The 27,478-nt window shown below is 39.5% G+C and overlaps 1 protein-coding gene across 24 annotated transcripts in view; it reads right to left on the bottom strand.

Annotated features, from left to right (window-relative positions):
- lola (longitudinals lacking) overlaps positions 1-19,120 on the bottom strand; it is a 76,758-nt gene extending 57,638 nt beyond the window's left edge. For 4 of the 24 annotated variants that reach the window (XM_064692965.1, XM_064692968.1, XM_064692967.1 and 1 more), the window contains exons 1-5: positions 17,114-17,416; positions 7,082-7,534; positions 6,592-7,015; positions 5,846-6,520; positions 5,684-5,767 (exon numbers count right to left, since the gene is read on the bottom strand). In XM_064692965.1, coding sequence (XP_064549035.1) covers positions 5,684-5,767; positions 5,846-6,520; positions 6,592-7,015; positions 7,082-7,255 — 1,357 coding nt within the window. In that variant the 5' untranslated portion in view covers positions 7,256-7,534; positions 17,114-17,416. Of the gene's footprint in view, positions 1-199; positions 525-5,683; positions 5,768-5,845; positions 6,521-6,591; positions 7,016-7,081; positions 7,535-8,711; positions 8,904-17,113; positions 17,419-18,882 lie in introns of those variants that run through there. The other 20 variants (XM_064692979.1, XM_064692982.1, XM_064692980.1 and 17 more) reach the window with 10 other exon arrangements.
- Positions 19,121-27,478: the final 8,358 nt, after the last annotated feature.

The following is a 27,478-nucleotide window of genomic DNA, read 5'->3' as shown; positions in this document are numbered from 1 at the left end:
AAAAGCTCTTAAAACGCTCTCGCTCTCATTTTCTGCCAAAACAAATAACAGTTAACCGACTAGAGTACACGTAAACGAATTAAATTTACTTTTGATTTAAGTTGAATAGTTGAGTTTTATTTTTTTGTCTTTTGTTTTTCATTCTTTTTTGTAACAAAAATATGCAATTGTGTACATTAAAACAAAAAAAAAAGGTTGCTTGCTTTAGGATCAGGCACTGAGCCGGTGTGTGTGATGGTAATGATGTTGCAGCTTGAAATTATAGTGAAAGCCCTGGCCACACAGGTGGCATATAAACAGCTTGGGCTGATTGCACTCTTTGCGCATGTGGCGCGTCAATGTGGAAAGCGTTTGATAAATGCGACCACAGGTGGGACACACGTGCAACGGCAACGATGACGGCGACGAGGACGTGGACATCGATTTAGCTGACTGGCGGCGTTTTTGCTGTTGCATTGCCATCGATCGGCTGGACTTTCTTCGGGTATTCGCATTAAGCTTTAAGCTCGGCTGCATTAGCATGCCTACACACCAGGCAGGGCAGAAATTAGAGAAAGAGAGAGAGAGAGAGGAAGAGTATGACACACAAATAAGCAAAAACAAATTACTAACAAACTTCCTAACTTGTCTCCTAGTCCTCATTAAGCTCACACATTGACCTCATGAAAAAAGCTCTTTTGTCTTTGGCGCTTAAATCTCAAATTTTCTTTTAACCAATAATTGCAATTGTACAAGTTGAAAGCAAGGAAAGGCCCAGTTTAAAAACTATTACCAAACTACAAAGTAAATAGATATGGAGAAAAGTGTGCACTACAACATACATATACATATGAGAGCTTAATTCAATTGGGATTATTAGAGCAATAAAATTTGTACACATTTGCATTCAAATGCTAAGATTAAATTTGTGTGTTTTGTTTTTTATATGTATAAACTAGTTTATATGCCAATTACGTTATAACGTTCGCGTGTACACACACAGATACACACATACACAGATGTGTGCGTGCATGTACAGTTATCACAAAAAGCTTTATTCACGTTGCAGCAGCAGCGGCAACCTAAAAAGCATTTGATTCTTGTGCTTTTACAGGCCAGCCAAGCACTTGGCTCGAATTGGGTCAAGGCCAAAGAAACAACTTCTGCAACCAAAACGCAATTATTAACCGCGAAAGTCAGAGAACAAATGTGAAAGAAATATTCGATATAAAATGCGTCCAGAAATGAAATCATGCCTCAACTTAAAGCAACGAAGAAGAGGAATGACAAAATGCCGTGAATAATCAAACGCAAATCGCATTTTCAGCATTATTCAAAGAATTATTTTCTATGGTGGGAGTGTTCAAAGTTTAATTTATTTTTTATTCGCCGCTTTCAATAATTTGTAGACAATAATATGCTAATGAATCCGGGAATACCCCGCCAAAAAACACTTGAAAAGAAACTTGTTTCCTAATGCAACTAACCAATGAAAACAGAATACACTCATCTACAAAGTGATCATCAGCATCAAGAGGGAATGCACAGCAGAAAAAAAAGGCTATAGCACATCATACACACAGAGATAAACATTTTCTTCCAATGTGAGACAAAGACGCAACCATGCCTGCAAAAAGTTGATTTTAAAAAAAAAAACGAACAAAAACAAAAACCTCTCGCACATAAAGCACACAAAAGTGTAGAAAAATCTTTGTCCGACCTTGAACTTGAACGAATCTTTCAACTTGATGTTGATTAACAATTAACAACAACAGCAGCAACAGCAGCAGCAGAGAGCGAGCGAGACAGCAAAAGAGTTGAACGAAAGAGAGTACCACAGAGCCCAGAAGTGAGCTGCGCGACTAGCATCGAGACTTAACGAAGGGGCGCTTATAAATTATGAGAAAACAAGCTTTGAACGAGCAGGAGGAGGGGGGCAAGGGATAAAGAGCTATACAGCTATAGACACACAGAAAGTAAGTGGTTTGACCAGACAAATGACGCACGTTCCATATGAACAAAGTACATACATTATAGAAATCTAACTTGAAATTCCAGACCTATTCTTTAAAAAATAATTATATTATTTTTCTATACATGTAATAATATAATTTATTTGTTAACCTACAAAATGCAGTATCGAAAACTTGATTAAATCTGAATTCGAAAACGCAACCTAATGAAACCTGATGAAAGCAATAGAAGAAACAAAACATAATCAATAACAACAACACATCAAAAAGATTTAAAACAAATTGTGAAATATAACTTTGAAAAATTAGAGGGTACAAATTTGTTTTGTTTGTGTTGTTCTTGGTTTTCTGTCGAGGAAAATTTGTGGGTTTCTTTTTTGTTGGTGGCGATACTTTGTTATATTTATATGGTATAAATCAGAGATCGTTAAAAAATTGGGGTTTGTTGGCACCGCTTCAAGCAATTTCTGTTTAAGATTTCATGTATAAAATTAAAACATAAACAGAGACTCAATTGGCTGGAGCGTAATGCAAGGTAAATGTAAATTGACGAAGAATAAATTATAATAATAAGAATATGTATGATATATATACAATAAATATATATATATATATATATGTAATTTAATGTGTATACACTTAATAATAATGCAGCATAAGATAGATAAATGAAGTATGATTATAATTTTTTAGATAGTTTATAGCTTACCCTGAGCGGCGTTTTAAATGTAAGCAATATATATATTTTTTTAAATTGCTTCAAATAGAGTGGAATAGCTTTATTTTTAGGCAAAGCTTTGCTCTCTGTTTGCTACATTACCTGAAAACTCTGTAAAAATGTTTCTTTTTTTGGGGAGGCGGTAAAATGTATGATGAGTGGTTTTCTTTTTTGTTTTCTTTGGATTGACTGGAGTTTGGGAAAATGTGGAAAGCTTATGGGGAAGAGGGTTGGATAGTTGGTTTGGATTTGTTTGGCACAAACAAAAAACGAACTTAAAATATCAAAATTTATTTCATTTTGTTCGCACTTCGCCCAACCGATACCGTCGAGCGAAGCATACTTACCTGGTAATAAGCGCAAAAGAGAAACCGATGACCACCAACTGTAGAGGGCGCCACCATCAAGTACCAGCGCTTAAGCAACAACTGTACCTCACCACCCACTGGATGGCTACGTGCTTAATTGCGCGGCATTAACTTGATCGGGCGGATGTGCTTACGGCAACGGCAACGGCGACGGCAACGGCGACGGTGACGGTGACGGCGACTCTGAACCATGCTGATATGTTTTTCTCCTTCGTTCTTCCGCTCCTTTTGCTGCTACTTTGTACACTGATTCACTTGACTCGTTAAAGTTTACAAAAGGAACGCGATTATGCATGCGCAATGCGCTCTCAAGAGAGAGCGCCGCGTGCATTGCACAAAACGGTAAACGAGCGAAAAGCTGCGCGCGCGCGCCCTTGCTTGGTCAAAAGGATTTGCCAAACTCAGAGAGTAAACGAGAATTTCTTAAAAACTAGCATAAAACATAATGGATAACACAAATTAAAGTCAATAAATGAAACAAAAAAGTCCCGTCAACCAAAATAAAGCAAAATTATATATATACATAGATATGTATGTATAATATATAGGTAAATATACATAGTACTAAAATTACAATTTAAGAACTGCATGCGTATTTTTTTATATAAATATATATATATATATATATAGTTTAAAAAGAATAAAAAAATCAACTAAAATCGTGTAAAAAACATTAGCTCGCTCTGGAGAGGGGAAAATGGGAAAAGTTCTAAACGAAGACGAATCAACAGATGTTGGCAATTATGAATATGGCGAAAAGCAAATGTAACAAAAATGATAACAAACAGTGCCGAAATGGGGGTTGTTTGTGAAATATATATGGGTGTATGTATGTGTATGATGTGCGTGTGTTGTATGAAGTTTAACGAAAACAAAAGTTAAACTTGAATTTATTTTTTTTTTTGCTTGTTAAAATTGCTAGAAGTGGTTTACCAACAATAACAACAAAACTTTTGACAGGACTGCAGCAGCACTTGAAACAAACACTAGAGCTTTCGGTGAGAGAGTGAGAGGGACAGAGAAAGCAACCTTGGGCAGACACGCACGCACACACACACGTGGGGAGAGAGCAACGCTGTGAACACATACACACACACCCAGGCATAACAATAACTAAAGTGACGTATGAGTATTGCTATTGATGACGGCAACTTTTGTTATCAACTCACACGCACACACACACAACACATTCACGCACAAAACATAATTAAAAACTAACTTAACACAACACAATCAAAGTTGAAGCTGCAGTGTGCTGTATGAATGTTTGTGTCTGTCTGTGTGTGTGTGCGTGTGGGGAAATGTGTTGAGCGTGGGAGAGCGCAATTGAAGTGTCTTCGTTTTCTTGAACGCTCTGGCAGCGAATGAGTTTAAAGAGAGATAGAGAGAGAGAGAGAGAGAGAGAGAGAACTTATGGAGCAGCAGCTTGCGGCTTATGTTAAAATAGCATGGCAACTAAATATAAAAAAATATATGTTTGTGTGTGTGTGTGTTTGCGTGTTAAATAATAAATATAAAATATATATACATAACAAAATGTTAAAAACCAAATGCGGCACAAAGAACACCAATACATAAGAAAACCAAATGATTACCAAATAGTATATATATATATATATATATATATATAAAATGATATATATATGTAATAAAAAAAAATATATATATATATTAAAACAAATCATACATTGAACACATTTCATAAAGCGCAAATGAATTGATGGTAGTTTGGTGAGTTGTTATTATATAGTAAAAGTTAGTTATATAGTGGAGGATAGCTATATCGGGGCTTGGGGAAATAGTAGCAAATGTTTTTGTTGGTGGTTGGTTGTGTTTTTCATTTATGTGTGTTAAAAATTAAATTAATGTAGTATAATAAATACAATAAATATATACAGAAAAAAAATTGAGTTATACGAATTATGTGTGATCAAATCATAAAAAAAATAATTGAAGTTAGTTATTATATAAAAAAAAAAAACTCAAAATAAATAAAAGAGTAGTACTTTCAACTTGCACAAATTATGTTTTTTTTTTTTGTTTTTAGGTAATTATTTTTGGCTAAAGCATCGAGAGCGGAGCAAAGCAAAACAAAAATAATATAGAAGTAAAAAATAAATTTAACTTTTTAATGATACTTGAAACATTTGTCATATGATTTGTTCTAAATTTTTTTTGTTTGCTGTGCCGCCGCTTCGAATTTTGTTTGTTTTTTCTTTTTAGTATTTTTGCATATTTCTTGTTGCTTGTTTTTTATCTTTACTTTCTTTCTACACTTTCTGCCTAACAAACAATTCTTTCTCAAACGTTTAAGAGCTTTTTTCGGAGCACGACTTTTTGCAGTTTTATGTTATGATTTATTTAATTTCAAAAAATGTTTTTAGTTACTTATTAGTTTTAATCGAAAACGAAAAACAAATATTGTGAATTGAGAGTTGTGTGAAAAATAATTGTCTTTATAAGAGCATTTTTATGCGTATACTAATTTGCATTTGAAAATTTTAGCTGGTCGTCGTGCTCGGCTGGTCTAACCATATTTCTAAACTGTTTTTGCTTTTTCATTTGTATTATATATTTATATATATATATATTGGAATAGTTTTGAACTATCTTTCCGAGTATAGAGTATGCAATGAAAAACTCACCTTGTGGATCCCGTTGCTGTGCATCCTGTGCGGCCATTAGTCCAAGTTCATCCTGAGATCTGTCGTGTTGCCATGTTGCATATGCTATAAATCAACAAAAAAAAGGGGGAAATCGAAAATAAATAAAGAACTTTTATTGAATTTGAAGATGTTCAAACAAACCTTGACTAGATCCTTCGCCACCCTGACTGGTGCTGGCCGCTTGGTCCAGCTCCTCCATTGTCATATCCTCCTCATCCAAAGTCAAATCCTCAACATTCTCATCGTGCGCATCATCATCGTATTCGGCCTTGGGCTCAATTACCATTTCAGTTGTTGTTATGCTATTATCTTTGATCTTTTGTTTATGATTCGACTTATCGAGCGTTGTTAATTGCTTAACGACACCAGTGTGAACGGCAACGGCGCCACTTGCACCGCCAGCAGCACCACTTGCCACATCCATATCTTCAGCATCGCCTTGGGCGCCTTGATTTTGTTGTTGTTGTTGTTGTTGTACATTGTCGGTGTTAATGGCATCGCTTGTTGTTTGTTGCTGCTGCTGCTGCTGTTGTTGGGCGCCCTGGGCAGCTGCGGTCGATGTTAGTTTAGCGCTTTCAGTCTTTTTGGTAACGTTACTGCTGCTGCTGGTGGTCAATGGCTGGTTGGATACTTGGCTTCCGCTGCTGCTGCTGTTGCCGCAGGCTGTTGCACTGACGGCCGTTGCACTTGCTGCACTGCCGCTGGCCAATTGAGTGCTGACCAGTGCGGAGGCGGCGAGGCCAGCGCTTGTTTGTTGGAGGATTGACTGATTGGAGGCGGCGGCTAGCACTGACGAATTGGAGTTGTCGTGCACATCTATAAGTATAGTGGAAATTTGTATTAGTTTACAATTGCATCGATATAAAATTCATTTATTTATCACTAACCATTTTCCATGCTGCGGCGTCGCACTTTTCGACGACGACGTGATGGACTGGAGGAGCCTTCACGCGAACCAGACACATCGGCGGCATCCACCATGCCAGCACCAGGGGCAGCTGCGCCGCTTGTGATGCGCGCACGCTTGGTCTGCTCCAGCGTATAGGGTGCACTCAGCTTGACGCGATGATGTGTATCCGGTTTGGGTGCTTGCTGTTGTGCTGCAGCAGCTGCTGGGCCGGTGCCGCTGCGATTGTCGGATAAGCCCTTGATCTGCAGCGATTCGGCGGCTTTGAGAAGCGCGGTCAGTTGATCTTGCGAGATGTTCACCTCGCCGCGATACATATAGTCCATCATGGCGCGCAACTCTTGGTACTTGACATCCTTGAGTATGAAAATTGGATGCTTGTCGTACTGTTCTTGCAGCAATGTCTACAATATGAGAAATAAATATATAAATATATTAAACAGTTATTAGATATGTCTTTGTTTACTTACAGCAAAGTAGGGACTGCATGCTGATAGTACCACCTTGTGGGCCTTGAGAAATTTGCCCTCGGCAGCAAGCGTACAATCGACTAGTGTCTCATTTTCCAGCAACGTATCAAAGACGCTGATTAGCGTGCTCTGATGGTTATTCCAGCGCAAACAAAACTGTTGATCGTCGTCCATGTTTGCCCCGAATTGTTAAACAGTTTAAAGGAAGGAAGGGAAGAAGCCTTTTGCCGACCGTCGTCGTTCGACGTGGCTCTGCCGCTTGGAGTTGTGCTCTCTGCCAGGCGCGTTTTTCTTTTTGCAGCTTTCAGGAAATTTCAGTTTAATGTAGCAGGCAGTTGAAATATGCTTTGTTTTTGTTTTGTTGTAAACTTGTTGTTTGGTTTGTCTGCTTTTTCTTCTTGCTGTTATCTTCCTTCTTGTTTTTGTCAAATGCTTGTAGTTATGTCAGTTTAACTGCAAGTGCAATGAAAAAATAACACAAAAACAGTTAGTAATGCTGGCCATACAAATAAGTAGACAAAATTTCAAGCAAATACACGCATACACACAATAAAGCCCAAACAACAATGGCAATTAATTACTCGCTTTTATGTTTTGCAACTAGCAAGCGCTTCAAGGTCAAGTTCATGTTTTATTTCAGCTACGGCAACAAAAAGCCGCCTAGTGTCTCTTTTGCACAAACACATTCATACATAAACGCTCAACAGAGCTCGAAAATTCAGTGAGATTATTATTTGCATTCATCATACGTATAAGCACAAATTTATATATATATATATATATATTTATTTTTATCTACATATGCAAATAACACAGCTCCGCAATTGCTTCAACACACGCACATACACTAACACGAATGAAACATACTTTTCCAGCACACAAAAGCGCCCTCTGTGACGCCTAAACACACAACTGCAAATGCAATTTTTTTTATTCTTGTTCCGTCGCTTGCTTTCAAATACTTCTATCTTTGCTTCGATTTTTTTCTTTTATGTTCTTTTTCTCAACTTTGCTCATTCGAACGGCACTCGCCACCACACCACTCTCACTCAACAAATGAGAGCAAGCGATAGCAACGAGAGCGCAAGTACAAATACTCGGCTAACGGATTTTGTGGCGATGTTACAGTTGCTAGTGTTGGAGATCGATGGAAACGATAAATGACGACGAGACGTTGCGACGTCGACGCGTCGTCGTCAGCTAACGAGGCAGCAGGCAGCATGAAACATAAAGAGGGGAAGTTTCGCAGTCGCAGTCGACGTTCGCGTCGTCACTGCTGCATGCACAACTACAAACGTACAATATAGGTATATGTGAACGAGATGAACGTGTGTGCGTTTTCAGTGTGGTTTTTTTTTCCCCCAGTGGGTTTTTCGTTGTGGAAAATTTCACAAGTAGACACACACACAGAAACGTTTACGATTTTCAGATAATTTTAAAGTTGAAGAATGAAGCAATCGCTGCCAGTCACATATTTGTGTGTGTGCGTCGTTTGTTTTATGATGCATTTAAAAATAGAACATTTTTCGTTTGAAGCAACACACATACATAATACAAATGGGGGAGACTTCGCATAAAAATTATTTCACAATTTCTTATGTTCATATTTATTTTCACTTCACAAACTTACTTAATAAATTTCTTAATGCACGAGAAAAAACAATTTGTTTTTCTATATGATTTAAGCGTTTGTTGTTGTTGCTGCTGCTCAATGTGTGTGTGTGTATGTATTGTATGTAATTTTTTGGCCAGCACACCGCACGCGTCACGATCTGCCGTGCACACACTAAAACCAAACAAAAGCTCCAAGCGCACGAAAGCAACTGAAACGACGTAAATGTGCTGGCAACTGAGAGACCCTTTTTCATTTTCGCCGCGACGCTTCGTCGACGCTCACTCACTGCTCTCGCTCTCGACGCGTTCGTTTTGGCATGCTCGCTCGCTCACTCGCACACACCAAAATGGCCGCCCAGTGCGAAGTTGCTGAGAGCGAGCTGCGTCCCTGTGTGAGTGAGAGTGAGCCTCACATATTTTGGGGGCACGTTATGAAATTGCCAAGTAGGCAGACGACTGGCAGCCTAAGGCAGGTAGGCAAAAGGAGCCTTTTAAATGCATTGCAGTGAGCGTGCCAAAGAGCAGAGCAAACATAACGGGAATACATCCCATACACATACACACGCAAGCAGGTAAACAGACAAACATAATGCGAGCAATTGAATTCGCCGCGAGAGCCAGCCAGCCAGGCAGCAAGTGATAGAGAGAAAACGTGGCAAGAGTTTTTGGAGTCGGGTAATGATGCCGTCGCTGGGCCACATTTTCAATTTTCAAAATGGAAGCGAAAAATAGTATATGAAAACGCAAATTAAGAAGACTGATGCCACCGCGGCGAATTTGCATGGAAATTTTAATGAAAAGGGGAGCGCGCGCAGTTGCATCTTGTGTGCATTCTTGTTGTTGTTTTCTGTGCGTCCGTTTCCTGCCGTAATTTAATCATCAGCATAAAAAAGAGGTGGAAAGCAGCAGCGGCAACGACAGCTGCAGCACGCTCACTCGCTCGTTCGTTTTTATGGCCCACGTCGGTGTAAGGCTGCCAGGCAGGCAGGCGGCGGACAGGCCGACATAGAGAAGTTCTATAGAAAACCTAACTGTGCCCATGCACAATTCTCTGGGCACAATGCGCGCAACAGAGACAGCAAGATGTGCGCTACGTGACGCAGTGACAGAAGACGACGACGATGACGACGACGCTGGGCTGGCTTTCGGCTTTTCGCTTCGGGCTCCCTTTTTCACAAGTTGCTTGTTTTTTTTCGTTTTGCCAAGTGAAAAGGAAGCAGCCGATCAATATAAAATATAATGGCGAAAAACACATGCTGTGCTTGTTGTTAGGAGTTGTTGGCTGAGCAAAGCGAAAGAGGAGCAAAAAAGAAATGCAAGCGCAGGAGGGCACCGTTAGGCGGTCGGTTACTTTGTGTGAGGGATCAGTTTTTTCTATTTACATACGTTTGCTCGTATGTATACCTATATATGCATACGTATGTGTGTGTGCGAACTTTTGTGGCCTTTGTACATAAGGTGCGAGTCATGCGCAGTGGCGCCATCTGTTCTTAGTTAGAGTAACTCTTACCCCAAGTGGCAGCGACGTTGACGGCGACAGCGACGTAGATGATGCATTGGCTAGACAATGTCGACGCTCTGCCGTCGTTCGCCTTAAGCTGAGGGTTTTTCCTACGCGCACATAAACACACACACACACACATAGAACAACAAAGCAAAAGGGATTTACATTAGTTGTTATTGTAGTTCAACAACAGCAGCCGACAGACGCCGAGGAGTAGTAGGTAAAAACGGGCGGAAGGGCGGCTCGCTGCCAAAGCATGCAGCGACTGCAGCCGCAGCCGTAGCAGCAGCAGCAGCAGCAGCAGCGGCAGCGTCAGCGTCAGCATGAAAAAGGATCTCTCTCGCTCTCCCTCCCGCTCTCCCTAACGACATTTCGTGACGCACGCTCTTTGCACATGCAAGGTTTTATTTTTGCGCAGATGGTGGAGGATTATAACGAAAATTGGGATCCTTTTTTCCCAACGCAGGCAGAGAGCAAAGCGTTTTCGTTGCTGAGCATGTTGCTTTGTGTGGAAAAAGTACAGTTGGACCCCACAGAAAATGTGTTGTAGATGACGCGCGTTTTTTGCGCTTTGGGGGCGCTCTCTCAGCGGATGTGGCAACCATGTAGCATAGAGTTGTCGAAAAATGTGCCGATTGTGAATGAGCATGATTATGAGTAATGTCTGCTTGTATTGAGGTCTACTATCAAACGACGTCCAAACAATTTCTTTACGGAACGTTGTTAGCGAAAATCTCAATTTTTTTTTATTTTAGCAATTTGCAATTAAATGGCGACGGAATTGCATTTCCGAAACATCGTATCATATGCAATTGCAGGAGTGATATAGAGAATACAACTAAATGTGGATGATACTGAGTACTACATAATAATTATAATGTATTGGGATCTACTATCAAACGACGTCCAAAATTTTCATATGCGGTACGTTGTTAGCGAAAAACCCAACTTGAGATATTAATTTAGCAGCTGCTGTTCTTGGGATGTTAAGACATGGATAAAATATCCCTCAACACCCCCATTATAAGCAATTGCGATGAAGAGATTAAATATATAGTAAAATATATAATATATAAAAAAGAGATGTGTATTGCATATGAGTATACCTAGATATTTTCAAACAGATGGCAAAAATAACAGAAATTGGAATAGTCTAGAAAGTAAAATTTGCATTTCCAGCACTCTGGATGCAATATTTTGTAAACGTAGCTCTAAAAAACGTTAGTATTAAAGTTTATAACCTCAAAAAGAGGGATAGAACAGAGATTTAGCCATTTATTAAGAGGATTCTTGTGGGAGGAACGCGAAAAGTTATCGAAAACCAAAACCTATTCTAAATTTAAGGCCGTTCTCTCTTGATCACAAATGTATATGGTCTATGATATGGTATAAGACGCATCCTACCTTCCTGCTTCATACATTTTGACAACTTTATTTAATCCCTTTCAACCACTTTGTGGGGATATTGTTTCCAGAAAGTGGGATGTTTTATATTCTAAATCTTATTTCATATTTAGAAGACTGCATTGTGGAGAGATCTACTATCAAACTAAAGCGTTATCGAAATGTCACGCAATGTTAGCGAAAAACTCTCCTATACAATGATATTAATCTAGGCACTTGAATGAATCGCAGTTGTAAAGGCACAGAACTCATTAAATCAGGGATTCAAATGCCAACAACTTGAGTGCCGTGCATGATGCAAATCGGGTTAAAAAAAAAGTGTATATATTTATATGAAAAAAAAAAAAAAAAAGGAAAAAGGTTTTAATACTAAGCACGCGCCAGACGGTTCCTGGTCCCAGGATCCCAGAGCAACCCCGAAAACTGGTTACGCCGGTCAGAGAGGCAAGAGCGAGTGCGAAGGGTACATTTTTGGGGGTTGCAACCCCTAAAAGTGTGGCCGATGATCCCCCCACCCTCTCGACCAAAGGGGATCACAGCGTCAAGGAACAACTGCCCTGAGCTCCAGGAAGTGCGCGCGACACAAAACAGGGGAGAATACATATATACATATATATATATATATATATGTATATATGTATTTGGCATTGAGTTTTGGGACTTGAGACTGCAACATATAAAGAGAAGAGAAAAGAGAAGAAAATTCACTTGGAGCTAAGAAAAAAAAGAAACTTTCCATACGTGTTTCTGCAGCCTGATGCTTGCTGGCAATGCTTCTTCTTGTTCTTTTCTTTGCTGTTGTGAGTTTTGTTCTGGTTGGTTCTGTTCTAAAAAGTCAAAAGAAAAACCGGTTTCGCAAAATATACAAGAACTGTGCCATTTCGAAAAACGGGCGGGCGGCAGTTGCGAGTTGGCAGAAAAACCAGTTTAAAGAAAAATAAAACACACTCACACACAGAAAAATCGACAAACGCGACTGAAAAACAAATTTAAAATGGAAATAACTTGAAATAAAATAAAATAAAAAGAAAAAATTAAAGAAAGGAGTTCTTGCTAAAAACGAGCAAAAAAAAAAAGTTCCCCCCACAAGATTTGCATAAAGTGGAATTTATCTTGCCAAGCTGAGCAGCACACCCACACACACACACACACACACACACACGTGCGCAAGCACAGCCACAAATACAGACATAAAATTTGTATATTTACGACGTTAAAATAAACGCCGCAGTCGCAGTTGCTGCTGACTTTCAATAATTTAATTTCTGGCATCGCAAAAGCAACAACAACAACAACAACAATAGGCGAGAACAGGGCAACAGGAGGGGCAGAAGGTAGACAGAACTTGTAGCATTCGCCGCAACAGCCTAAAAACCGAAAAGAAATCGCTTTTGAAAACGTAGGCGGCGCAGGCCTCATCGTTGTCTGTCGCTCTTTTATGATATGGATGGATTTTTGTTTGTTTATGCCATCATACCCTACATAAAATAGGAGTATACTTCATAATTTCCATCTTCATAGGTGAAAATACGCACATGGGTGGGTTGCAGAAATGATTCAGATTTGTCGTGAATTCGATTTTTGGAACATCCCATTTTGCAAAAAACATATAATATACGAGTGTACCCTCTCAAGGCATTTAAAATCTCTCCTTGGCTGACTGTATCCCACTTTCCCGATCATTGGGATGAAAATAACTTATCTAATTTCTAGAAAATGCTTTTTTTGGACGTTCCAATTTCCATATATATCCATATTTTCCTTCCTTTTTCATATTTTTTGCCATAAATATCTATCAATAATAGCGAGAGTTTTAAAATGTGTTTGCCTCATTCTCAACAGATCTATATCTCCCAAAATATTAAAGCTGATCTCTGTAATAGTCATAAAAATCTATCTAAAAATACTTATCTTAAGTTCTTGCATTTAAGAGGGTTCCTATAAAACACTTAAGTATTCAGCATTAAATACTTTTATTACATCAAGGTTTTCTCAATGTTTTTGAATAAGAGTTTTTGTCCTTGATCAATTTATATGTGTGATATCATCTAGAACTTATCATTCAACATATAATTACATTTTTCATTCTAATTAAATATTCCATTTAGCAAAACGCACGACTTTTATGAGAGCAAAATTAATGAGCAACTCAATAATAAATCACAAATCGAACAGTGCATCATTAGCATACGATAATAATATATGTATATCTAAAAAGTTTTCCGTTTTCCTGAGCCATTTACAGGTGAATCCCAAAGTCGTTCACAGGTTTTCTGTTTTTCTGCGATGCTCGCGAAGGCAGAAAATGTCGTTTTTGCCATTAAAAGCGGCCAGCAGAGAAAAACGAAAACTTGTTTTTTGTTTTATTATTTTTTTCAGTTTTTTTTTTTCGTTTTTTTTTCCTCAACAAGCTATTTAAAGTGAATGTTAAGGGCTTGTGTTTCGAGTTCGAGTAAAGGGCGTCTCTGTCGCTCTCGGCGTGAGTTGGCTGAAAAACTCAAGCGTTCCAATGGCAACTGGCAAAACTGGCAATGGGTGTGCGGTATTCAAAGGGGTACGGAGGGGGGGGGGGGGGCACCGGGGGCATCTATGGATTTTATCTATCAGAGTATAAGTGTTTGTCTGCTTGCTGCTGAATTGGGCCTGCGGCAACGACTTGACTCGCGCTGATGCCAATGATGATGATGATTGTGATGATGATGACGATGATGATGATGTCCGACTGTGCCCACTCTCCGCCTCCGCCTCTGCCACTGCCACTGCCCCTGACCCACCTGCCTGCTCCCTCACTCCATCTCTCAATGTTCTCTTCCATCTGCATGTGACGCTTGTTTTGGACATGTTGTAATTTGAAAATGTGGTCACGCCGAGTTTTTAAATAGGTGTGTCTAGAGGTGTTTTTTTTTATCTCCCCGTCTCTATATGACAGGTGATGTTTGGGGCGTTGCGTATTTACACATTAACATTTGCATAGGTTTGTGTAAAATTATATATATATTTATATAATTGATGTGAAGTGGTAACAAGAGAGATAAAACTTGATCTTTGACTTGTTGAATAGTGCTGAGAGACAATTGTCTTGACTTATTGAAGGAAACTTCAAGCTGCTTCCTTAATCTTGCCCAAAATTATTTGTTTTATTTTTTAGTAGATGATTAACAAATGAACAGCTACTCGTTCTCGTATCTCGTTTAGCTTAATAAACAATTCATTTTTCAGTTCCATTCTTTTTGAAAAATTTAATTAAATAAATAGCATTAAGTTAACGCGTCTAATGCCTGTTCTAATTTCGGAACGATTCCTATTTCAAGAGCTTTTAACTTAGCAATTATTCTTAACAATCTTCAAAGTCAATAATTTTCATTAAAAAAATGTAAATAATTCATTTTTTAAAGTTAATTGTCAGTAGGCCGCATGAAAGTGAAATTGCGAAGAGACTAACTGAAGCCACAAAATAATCAACAAAAACAAAAAGTTCAATGAACTTTTTGGCCATTGGCACTCGCAAAAATAATAACAATAGAGACAAGAAACTAGCAAAAAAAATAATAATAAATGAATACAAAATAAAAGCAAAGAGCAGCCAACGATAACGGCCTACAAAAGTCTCGTATTTTTTTTTTTAGTTTTGCACGTTTTCATATTTTTGTTTACTATAACAGAAAATAATAATTATAAAATAAACTCTGTAGGGCAAAGAATTTATGGCACACGCGACTATAAACGTGTAGGTCAGTGTAGAAATTGAAGAGCACAAAAGACCAAAAAATAATCTAAATGCAAGGTCGTTACGTTAAAGACGTGGGTGGTTAAATTTGATGACAGACGACGCTCAAAAGCCAACCAAGAATGTGAGGCAAACACACGCACACGCACACACACACACACACGCACGTATATCTCTTAAAAGTTGGCCTAAAAAAGAAATAATAAACAAATCACAAGTACTAAGAAAAGATACTTGAGCGTTTTTGCATTCTGTTTCGCATGTGTATTCTTCATATTCTCTTCCTTTTGCACTTGTTGCGCAAAAGCTTTTTTTTTTTGTTGCTTTTCTGCTGTTGTGCGTGCTGGCTCTCATTATTATTGTTATTATTGTACTTTTGTTATTCTGCACATGTGCGTAGAATGTAAACAAATGAAACTTTTAAGCTACATGACAAAAAGTTCACTGCGCGCGTGAAATTTGGCAACGTCGCAGCGCGAACGCATATACATATGTATGTATGTTTGTATGTATATTAAACATGGCGTGTGCACATAAAGTGAAAGATTATAAAAGCGACAAAGCAAAGTGTCTTTGTGTATGTGAGTCAAAAACAGGCCGAAAATATGAAAAATGAAAATGTAAACGTGTCTGTAGAGCACGTACATATGTACATAAAACAACAACAACACCAGAAGGCAGCCGCAGCGAAGTAGAAGTGTAGCACAAAGTGGAAACAAAAATATGTGGCGGGCGGTCGGTCCCGTCCGTCCGTCCGTCGGCTGGCAGCAACGAAAAGCTACAAAGAGAGCATACGAAGCGCCAAAGCGCCTGTGAGCGCTGCTGCTGCTGTCTGCTGTGTGTGTGTGCGTGTGTGAAAAGTGCAGAGAGAAAATTTCACGCTTTTTTTTGTCTTGTACAAACATAAAACGAAAAGCAAACGAAGTCAGCAGCCGACGAAGTGAGCCAAAGTGAGAGGGAGTAAAAAGAGAGCGTTGCCAGCCCGCCAGTAGCATTGAAAAAATATTTTTGTATTGTTGTTGTTGTTGTTGTATGGTGCTGCCACGGCTGTTTCGACTGGGTTGCCCATAGGGGGGAAAAACCAAGATGGCGGCTGTACATAGAGCTCAAAACAGCGACACATTTTTTTTTTTAGATTTTACTTTTTTTTTGACAACGTGCTTTTTATAACAATTTACCTAAAATGTTTATTCATACCATACATACATACACATGTACACGTTGTTGTTAATGCATTGAAAAGCGCGCTTTAGAAGCTTATGCTGCTGCGCATATGTATATTCGCCAATTAGAAAAGCTTATGTAACGAACGGTAGTCGTCGTCACACTCACTCTTTCACACAATCGTCAGGCTGGCTGCATACGAATGGAGAGAGAACGTACAATTTTTCACAGCGACACTTGACCTCATTTGCATGCATGTTTGTGGGTGTGTGTGTGTTCATTAAATTAATGAAAATTGTTCGTCATTACTTCAAATTGCATACACATGTATATGTATGCGTGTGTTAGTTTGCTGTTGCACTGAAAAGCTTTTGCAGTGCAGAAAAGCTTTCACAAAACGCATGAAAAATCGATATGAAAGTGAGGCGCTCACCAAACTAATACACGCATGCAAAAAACGTTGAAAATATTGATTATATGCAAAAACACACACAGAAAGAGCGAAATGAGAGACAGTAAATCAATCGCACATATTAGAAAGTACAGTTCTAAGTCTATTTAAAAATATATACATATAGATCTAATGCATTTTAGTTGCTTGTTTTTAAGGTATACACACCGAAATAGAATCACAGGCAGCACATAGTCGTCGTGTCGTTTTGATTAGATTTTTTTCTTTAAAGAGCTTTGCACATCAAAATTATGTTAATACACACACAGAGATAGAGATACGCACGATTTGTATATGTGTAAAAGCGCGCGGGAGAAGAAGCAATAAAATTGAATTTATTTTTATTAAAAAGCCAAGTTTTTCAGTTGTGTGTATGTATGTGTAGTTTTCCTGCTGCTGCGGAGTAGCAGCCCGCACAACAAAATGCGAAACGCGCGGAGCCACTGAAGAAAAACTGACGACTGACGAGCGCACACGAAAAGTTTTCTGGTCTAGCCGCCGCGCTACCGAACGAAGTTCCGAGCGAGAGCGAGCAATCGAGTGAGTGTGAGTTCAACAAAATTACCCAGTTGCGCTTCACTGCATGACAAGAGTACTGCTTACTACCTTATTATTTCATGCACAGCATTGTTTCTCATATCTAATGTTTACCCATTTTTAGAGGTTCTTATTTTTTGTATGCAATTAGGTAATTAATGCCATTAGAATATTTATTGTTTTGCCATTGCAATGTAAATTACATTTACCACATCTTGTCCAACTGGGTAACTTTGGCGTTCATGTACATAATATGTGTGCGTCGTGTGAGTATGTGCTTTGTATGCTTGGCGCGCGCGCAGAGTTGCCAACACCAATACGAAAAACTCAACGGCGCATGCAAATGAAAAACTGTTGTTTATTTGTTGTGCCTGATAAAAAGGCAGGCTTGGCAGCATTAATTAGCAGAGTTTGTTTAATTGAGGCAACTTTGACAGCTAGCGCCACAACTATTGATATAAATAAACCAACAATCATACATAGATATGTTTGTGTATGTATTTGCCAGCAAGCTGGCAACTCTGTCTATGTAGTGGAGTTCAAAAATATCATTCGTTGTGCTCGTTCGCTGTTGTTGTTGTTGTTTTTGTTGTTGCTAACAGCGTCGCTCGCTCATGTAGGGGGCGAGATTTTGTGTATGAGTTTTTGCCAAGGCGAAGCCATAATGTTCACAAGAACAAAAACTGCCGTTGCTGGGCTGTATCTGTCTCACTCTCACTCTTTCTCTCTCTCTCGCTGGCTGTCTTTCGCTCTCTCTGTGTCTCCTTTTCTATGGATGTTTAATGTGTGTGTGTGTGACGGGAAAGGTGAGGGGGGGGGGGGGATATATACCATGTAAAATGTATGCATTGCATTTTGTACTTAAAAAGTGCAAATTATTTCGTGAGTGTGTTGAGTTGTTTTTTTAATGATCGTTCATGCACACACACACACATATTGCTGATTTATTTTAGGTTCCAGCATGACTTCATCGGAAACATTTTCGTGCACCCTTGCCCCGACCATACCTTTAAAAATCATGTGTGTGTGTGTGTGTGTGTGTGTGTGTGTGTGTAATTATGTATGTACCTCAATTTTTAACGGTGTTGCGTTTATGCCTTATGTATTTGTAATTAACGCTTTTATGTGAAATTCTACACGCTTAATTGAAAAGCTCTAAGCGATACTAATTGACGAAATGGAGACAGTTTAAGGTGCGAATTTTATTTTTGGCAATAGCCGTGTTTTCCGTACGAATATTTAGCGATCAGATGTTAAAAGGACGAAGAAATTAAATGTGTAACATACATACATATGTATAGAAAATGTGAGTATAGAATGCAACATTTGTATGTATGTGTGTAATTTTAGATATATGTATAACTTAAATAGCAGCACGTTTCGCATAATAATTAACTCACCTGCATTCAATGCAAAGCTCTCTCTCTCTCACTCTCTCTGTGTCCACCACCTCCCATAGTTAATAAGCAAAAACTTCAAATCGGTCACGTAGAAGCTTTTTCCTTACATTTACATTTGACTCTTTTGTTACATTTGACAAGCGGCGCGTCGTCGCCGTCGGCTTCAGCTGCACTATCACCTAGGCCGCCTGCTGCAATGGCAGCTGCGTCACACACACACACACACACGCACGCTTGCACGAGAAATAAACACACAAGACAAGTGAAATTCAAACACTGACAGTTATCTACATACAAGCAAACATATACACATACATATATATTTATGTTATTTGCTCGCTGCTGCTTTTTAATTATAATAAATTATATTTCAACTGCGGCCTGAGGGCCATAAACCAAATCGAACGACTTTTGTGTTTGTTGCTTTTGCATTATTCTTCAAGCTCACTTTATTGCTGTTTTGCCTTTATGTAAGCTAGTAACAAAGTGTTTTATTATTGTTGCTGTTTTTGTTGCCTCGCTGGGTGTGGGGAAAATTGCTTGCGTTACGTTATGTGCATCAAACGAGCGACACTAGCCGACAAACGCGTTATTCCTGAGAGTTCCGTTTGTTACTGCAATAACAGAAATAAAATAAAACTGCGACGGCGAGTGCGACGCCAATGCCAGCCAAAAAGAATAAGAGTCGAAAAGCTAAAAAATTCAAACACAGAAAAGCAAAGCATATGTGTGCATACACGAAGCTCAACGTTTTTGTTGTTTTCGCTGCATGCGAAAAACGAAGATCGCTCGTGAGTGAAGGCGCTGACTTTGCCTTGTGTACCTTTGCATATTTGTGCGAATGTGTGTGAGAGAAGTAGCGACATTTGCTTGTGGTTGTTGTTTTTTTTTTTCAAAAAGGGAATGTGGAAGTGCTGCTAAATGAAAAAGCAAAGAAAAATGTTTACATGTATGTTTGTGTGTTTGAGTGACCACATATGCGTGTATATTTTTAAATGTATAAATATGTGTGTACATATACAAATGCATTTACGTACTTATATTTGTATCAGAGAAATATGAAATAATCCAAATGTAAATTAAATATTGTATTGTATATGTATATATTTTTTGTCATTCTATGTACACACTTAATAAACTACTGAGTAGATTTATGAGTGTTTACACTCTTAATGCAGATTAATGCATAAGTACATATACATATATGTTCATACATACTTATGTATTTATCTTAAGAGCATTAAAATGTTAATTAAGAAATAAATATGTTATATGGTATATGTCATATGCATATTTGTACATTAATCAAATAATAAGCATTAAGCGGAACAATAAAAATTCCTCAGTAGAGAAGGTGTCAAGTAATGCAGAGTTCAAAGCAAACCCTCGAATGTTTAAGCCAGGGACGGACTGTCAAGCCGCCAGGGGCCCAAAAATATGTTAATACATAATAATTGTGACGTAGTAAGGATGCATTTTTGTTCGTGAAACTAGGGTTAACCTCTTCTGTAAAGTTTCTACTGGGCCCAATTATCAGCTACTCAGCTCAGGTTTCCCCTTGGAGTACCCGATCTATCGTACAAGCCGCTCCTGTAAATGTATGTATGTATGTAATTACTTATCACATGAATCTGTTTGTTTCTACACTTGCGACTTTCTAATGGAGCGTCTAATGTGCAAACATACACACGTTCATACATATGCATGTATGTACACATGTACTGTATAAATCTTTCCACTTTTTCTGACATTTTTGATTTTTTCCCTCTTGGCTTTTTGCATTAACAATTGCTCAAACTTGATTTGGATGCTTCTTTAAAAATAAATGATTACTTGTTTAAAAGCGAAAAAGAAAAAAAATCCAAAAACAACAACAAAATGTTAACCATAATTGCGTTGAGCTTCTAAAAGTTGTGCACATTATTAGCAACTGCGTCGCTGCCGCTGCTGGCGTCGCTGCTGTGCGCCGCCCGCGCAGAGCGAAGTTGTTTTTTATTGTTGTTGCTTTTTTTTTTAGAGATTTTGGCGCGGCTTAAAAAGCTGCGCTGCAAGAAATTAACAACAATAAAAAGTTGAAAATTGTTTGCCATGACAAAGAAAATAATCGTTAAGCTCAAGTTTTGCGGTCCGAAGGCGAAGACAGTCGACAAAACTCGTTTTGGCTTTGGCTGGATTTGTTGTTATTGTTGTTGGGGTTTTTTTTTTCATTTTTGTTTTTGTTTTTTTCGGCAACACTTTTTCGATTGCCCATTCAGCAGGCAAAGTGAAAATTGTATGCCGCGCCCCGTCGCCAGCAGCAACAGCAGCGGCGATTACTTTGAGTGGATCGCCACAGAAATGCCAATCTATAAAGCCGTCCATAGTTAAATGCTGTAGCTTGATCAATTTTTCAATGATTTTCTGTACGAACTTCGAAATGAATCACCTGCTGGCCCAGTGATGCGTGCGTGGGTGTGGGATGGCCATGCACATAGACAGAGACACATGCATGCATATGTATGTGTGTACATCTTTATGTTTTGTGTGCGTGTGTGTGTGTGTGATTTTGCCTGTTGCTTTATTCTTGAAACTTCGCTGGGTTTTTACGCCGTTGTTTGGTGCCTTGCTTCTTCTTTTGGCGCACACAGCTGTTCCATAAAAATTCCTTAACGTTTAATTTTAGCAACAGAAATTGCACGAGAGGGAAAAATGTAAGAAAAAAGTTTATTTTTATTATTGTGCAAACTCATTTACATGCACACATGCAAAAACCAACAACAACAACAACAAACACAACAACACACGAGCAGCAAAAGCAAAAGGAAGCAGCCAAACTTTAAGAGCGAGCGAGAGAGAGATAGAGTGGGAGAGCGCACGCCAACGGCATGCGTGGGAGGGGAACGTCAACTCTACTCTCGGCTATGCTTAACCTTGAAGTCATCTTTTCTCTGTTTGTTCTGTATTCGCTCGTTCGCTGCCACTGACGCTGCTGCTGCCGTTGCTTTTGCCGTTGCAGCACATGCATGCAAATGTAAATTTTGAAATGCAAAAGCCCAACAACTACGGCACATGGCTGCGTTTCTATGCATTTGCCCAGAAGAGCAGATGTGAAACGCTGGGCTCCCCTCTTAACATTTTCCTTTAATGCGCCCCTCGTGCACACGTTCTCTCCCACTGTTGATGTTCTTCTTCTTCCTCTTCTTCTTTTTGTTTAACATTAATCTGTTTTTCGTGTATGCGCTCGCATGTGACAGTGTGTGTGTGTGTTTGTTGGGTTTTATTTCTCTCTCTCTCTCTCTCTCTTTATTTTTTTGCATTTCATGTTCATTTCCTTTTGTCAATTGAATTTAATGGAGTTGTGCGGCGGCTGGGCCAGAAAATGGGCGTCTGCGCCAAGGGTAGAACTGATCGATCAACTTGATCAGAGAACCATGCAAGCGGGGCCTTAGGGGTTGCTCGTTGGCCACTAACCGAAACGGAGGGAGCATCTGTTGTTGCCGTTCGGCAGCTGTTATGTGCTTGTTTTTATGTTTGCCCTCTGGGGGTAGGAAAAACCCAAATGCACCAACCGACCACGACCACGCCGGGACTCTGCGCCGGGGCCTGCTGTCATTCACACGCACGCACACATACAGGGTTGCCTACCGTTGGCGGTATCCAATTAAGGAAGTTGATATCGCATATCGTCTGCATACAATGGGTATGTTTGACAAACAAATTATATTAAAAGTTTGTAGCATTTAAAAAAAGCCCTGGTTACGTAAAACATCATGTACTTAAACAGATCTCTTCGTAAGCTTTGCTTACTTTTTCGAGCAAGGTCCACTCTTTCGAGCAAATGCTCCTTTTTATAGAAAGCTCTCTTTCTTTTATTCATTCACGGCGAATTCGACATTGCAGAAGAAAAAGACGTAAACCTTTTTTCGCTCAAGACAGCTTTTACTGTACTATAAAATACCAGAATATATCAAAATATATTATTTTAATTTTCTCAATTTTGCAACATGTCAGCGAATATATGCAGTTCAGCGTTTTTTCTTCTTCTTCTGCCAGGGCTCCCCTAGTTTTGCAGTTTTAGGGGTTGAAATGCAAGTTCTGTTTTTGGTGGCCATTTGTCTTCTTCTGCCCAGTGCAAAGTCCATTTGCTGTTGATCAACGGCAGCTGGCGCATGTTGTCAAGTTATTTTTCTGTTGTTTTGTGGAGCCCTTTAAACAACCCCCGTTGCCACATGCGGATCTCCATGTGGCAGCTTTCCACCCCAAAACGAAAAGTACGCAGCAACAACTGGCCAGGACCACCCTCGCACCCTAACGAACACGAACAGCCCTACCAAGGACCAAGGACCACCCGCCAGCGCCTGCTTGTGATCTGAGGCGGCTGCTGTGGCTGCTGCTGTTGCTCCATGTTAGGGTTGTTTGTTTGGTGCGTGTCCTTGTCAAACGCAAAAGCTCTCCGGTCCACACATTTCCGTTGCTTTAGCAACCCCCCCATTAAAACCGAGGGTTGAAATGCGGTTGCTGCCACAGAGGGGATCATGCTTGGTCGCCGTTGTCGCTGCCAGACGCCCGACGCCCGATGCCCGACACCCGACCACCCCCTCGCTCTCACGTTCGGTCGCTCCCTCGCCCAACCCTCGCATCCCTTTCAGATAGTTGCCCTTGTTTTGTGTACGCATTAGAAAATTTCGCTTCGCTTTTCGTCCCCTTTAGGGCTGGAGTAAATCAATAAAATGGGGCGGATCAGAAGTGGAAATGTGCGCAGTTGGTAATGTAGTTTTAATATAATTCTTTCGCGGGCGCAGCATCCCTAGAGTTGAGCGGTTTATTATATTTGTTTTGCTAGAATGGGATGATGTGATATTAAGCTTTTGAGTCCAGCAACCTTGTAGCCAAAGCTGCAAAGTTGATGTTCCAAAATGTTATCGTTATCGTTTATCGATTTGCAAGGACGTATTAATATGATATCAATAAATCAAAAATACTTTTGGTCCCACTGTCAAATTATCGATATACACATGTACACATTTACATACTTAACTTGTAAGATCTATTTATGTATATCACATACATACATACATACATACATACATACTCCCCATACAGTTCGCAGTTGCCATGAAATCACGTTGTTTATGCCCCTAATCCAGCTCCATTGAGCATCTTCCTTTCACTTGATTAACAAAAACTCTCCGCACAGAATATTTGTTAAACATTTTTCTCATATTGACCTCAAAAGAAATACATATGCATATGTATATACATAGTTATGTACACACATACATACGCATGTACATATATGCGTATTATGTACATATTGTACATAAATTTGCAAGCCCAAGAGCCAAAGAAAACCAGAAAGTTCCATTAACGAAAATATTTTTGGCAGCCTCATTTGGGCAGCGGCGTCGTCTTCGCTGATATTGTTGTTGTTGTTGCTGTTGGGGCAGATGAGGGCGCGAAGAGAGTGTGTGTGTGTGAGTGAGAGAGAGAGAGAGGGGGGGAGAGCGAGACCGGTGGCAGCCGATTGCGAGCGTTCTTTTGAAAAATCCGAGAGCCATCAATCACTCACACACACATATATCACAAATATGTATATACATACAAACACACACGCAGACAGAACGGCAGCCATGCTAAATGTGTTTTCGAGTTCGAATGAAAACGAAGCTCAGAATTTGTGAAAAAGAAGCGCAATCATAATGGAAATCAAAGTGTATGGAAACAACAGCAACAAAAACATAACTAAAACACGCACACACACACACACACACACATGCACTGGCATGCCAACCGAATTGAAGTGTGTAGAAAACAGCAACAAAATATTTTTGGGGCTTGGGCTACGAAATGCGCAAAACACGCACACAAACGCATGAAAGCTTTCGAAGTTGGCGACGGCCAACGAAAATCGTTGAAAAACGAAAACATAAAATAAAACTCAATTACATATTGAATCTAGCTGTTGTTGTTGTTGTTCTTGTATTAGTTGTTGGCGGCTTTGAAATGGAATGGAATTTGTGTAGCTGTTGCTACGAAATCACGTAGCGAGTGCGAGTGCGAGACACTTAAGTCTCAACGCTGTTGTTGTTGTTGTTGTTGTTGCTGTTGATGCCCGTCTCAAGTAAGCGGGTGCGGCATAAATTTTCACTTTGCCCGTTCGAAAAAAATAGTGTTGCCAAAAAATCCAAAAACCCAAAACGAGTTTTTTTCGGATCTGCCGTCATTTCTTGGCATCTCTTATATGTATATTTTTATTTTGTTTATCAGGGAATATTTTCTTTGTCATGGCGCTAAATTTTCAACATTGATGTTGGCTGATTTCAGAGCAACGCGGCGCAGCGCAGCTTTCGAAGCCGCGCTCTAGCGCGGGCGGAGCGCGAGCAGCGGCAGCGGCAGCGGCAGCGACGCAGTTGCTAATAATGTGCACAATTTTTAGAAGCTCAATTATGGTTGCCAATTTGCTGTTGCTGTTGTTGCTGTCGTTGTTGTTGTTGGTATTGCTGCTGTTGTTGCCGGTTTGTGAAACAGGCAACCGTAAGCGTTTATTTTTAAACAAAAATCAAGTTTGCAAACACAAAAAAAAAGGTAGAAAAAAAGTTAATTACATATAAAAAAGATTTATACCCACATAGAAAGTTGCATGTGAAAAACAACAACAAATAGTGCCTAAAAAATAAAATTATTTTCATGTTGGGCCGTGTGCGAGGGAGCTTTGACGATCCCATGGTAATGGGAGTGTGTGGGCGCGGCCCGAGGGCGCATCGAATAATGTTTGACATGAAATACGCGGACAGACAATAAAGCGAATTTCACGTTGTCATGTCAGCGCACAGCAACAACAACAACAACAACAGCAACAACAACAACAATGGCAACAATAAAACAGTAATAGCCGCAACAACAATTGTGAAACCCTAAACGCAACGTTCGGCTTGGCTCATGATCCGACTCACGAGTTTCCACCCTAAATTGTGGGGTTGCTGCTGGCGGGGCGGCATCGATTGAAGCAAATAAAGCTTCAGGGCCAAAGTACATACATATACAACAACAGCAGCAATGCACAGCTAAACCAGAAAACCAGAAAACCTACCCTAAAAACGTTGTCGACGCAGCAGATCGAGCGGAGGGCGATGGCGTCGGCGGCGTTGGGCTAAGGCTTAGGCTTAGGGTAGCGTTGGCGACGTCGCTGCCAGCATTTATGTACAATGTAAACGCATTGCATCGGGTGGGAGGCGGTGGGCCAGAATTGAGATCCACATTAAAACGGACGAGAGCGTCGTGAGAGAGCGCAAGCTGCGAGCGCGCCACGAAGTATGTGTGCGTTTTTTTTTCTTCTGTTGCTACACGAGCTTATGTGCGTGCGTTTGTGTATGTGTGAGAGAGGGACGAAGGTATTATGTGCTCACATGGCTTTGCATTTTCTAAAATAAGCATACGCTACTTAATTAGGTCCAAGCCAAATTACAGTTAAAAAGCTTTAGAAACAGAGCACAAAATAAACTGCATTAATGTAAATAACTGCTTGGACGTAAACTCCGAATATGTATGTATGTATGTGCATTATGTCATGTGCAAGGCGAACAACGGTTAAAGCTAAATCCGATTTCATGATGTGGTTAGCTTGATGTGTGACACATCTTCTAGCAACAACAATAACAAGAATGAGAACAACAACAAGAGTTCGTGGTTAACGCGCTGCTGCTGCTGCTGCTGCTGTTTCTGCTGCTGCTGCTGTTTCTGCTGCTACTGCTGTCAACGGTAGATAAAAGCTGAAGCTGGGTTAAGCTGAATCAGACATCTTACCGTTGGATTGCAATAAGAAGCTTTCGGCATGAACATGTTTAACTTTAAGGCAACACTTAGAAAAAATTTAGTTTTCAACAAGTCGAAACAAGAAACAATTTTACAAAATATATATTCTTTTTGGGTAATATTATACATGCATATTAGTACTTAAAACTCTAATAATAGTGGCTGAAGGTGTCTTCGGCTAGTTAGGGCAGATGTTTTACAGATGAAAATCTACAAAGCAAAGTAGAAATGTATATACATATACAAAGAAACCCCCTCTGGCTTAGATTGGCTTAGATCAAGCAGGCTTCATTCAGGTATCATTCAAAAATAAATCTTTTTAAATTTGCATATTTTTTCATTTAATACAATCGAGTGCATAACTTTTTTAAGTGGCTTTGGCTTCCCATTGGCCAGTTCCTTTTTATTTATGTATGTAGCTCACGTCAGTTGCAAATGGTCGCCAAAGCTCAAGTACAAGGTAGAATAGATAAACAGCTGCACGCAAAACCTTTTTTAGGTGATCATAAATACTAACACCCCAACATTTGCACAGACATACATAAATACAAATACAAGCTCTGCCAGCAATTTTTATTTATTTATTTTAAGCCCCACAGTTGTTCATGTAATGTGCTAATGATAATGAACTGCAAGCACAGTTAAAAGTGTTTCACTGCAAATTACTAAATGTGACTCATTAAAATTGCACACAGTATCTAAGTTAAACTAAGCACCGTACAATGCATACATACATACATACAATACAAACATACATATGTATGTATTTTACATATGTACGTTGCTCTCTGCAAACCATAAAACT

The sequence above is a fragment of the Drosophila montana genome, unplaced genomic scaffold, assembly GCF_035044405.1.
Source record: "Drosophila montana isolate Dmon_TW-CO22-7 unplaced genomic scaffold, ASM3504440v1 contig_3699_1, whole genome shotgun sequence".
In the NCBI taxonomy this organism is placed as follows: domain Eukaryota; kingdom Metazoa; phylum Arthropoda; class Insecta; order Diptera; family Drosophilidae; genus Drosophila; species Drosophila montana.
The sequence above is the reverse complement of the archived record's forward strand: the minus strand, read 5'-3'. Positions and strand labels throughout refer to the sequence as shown.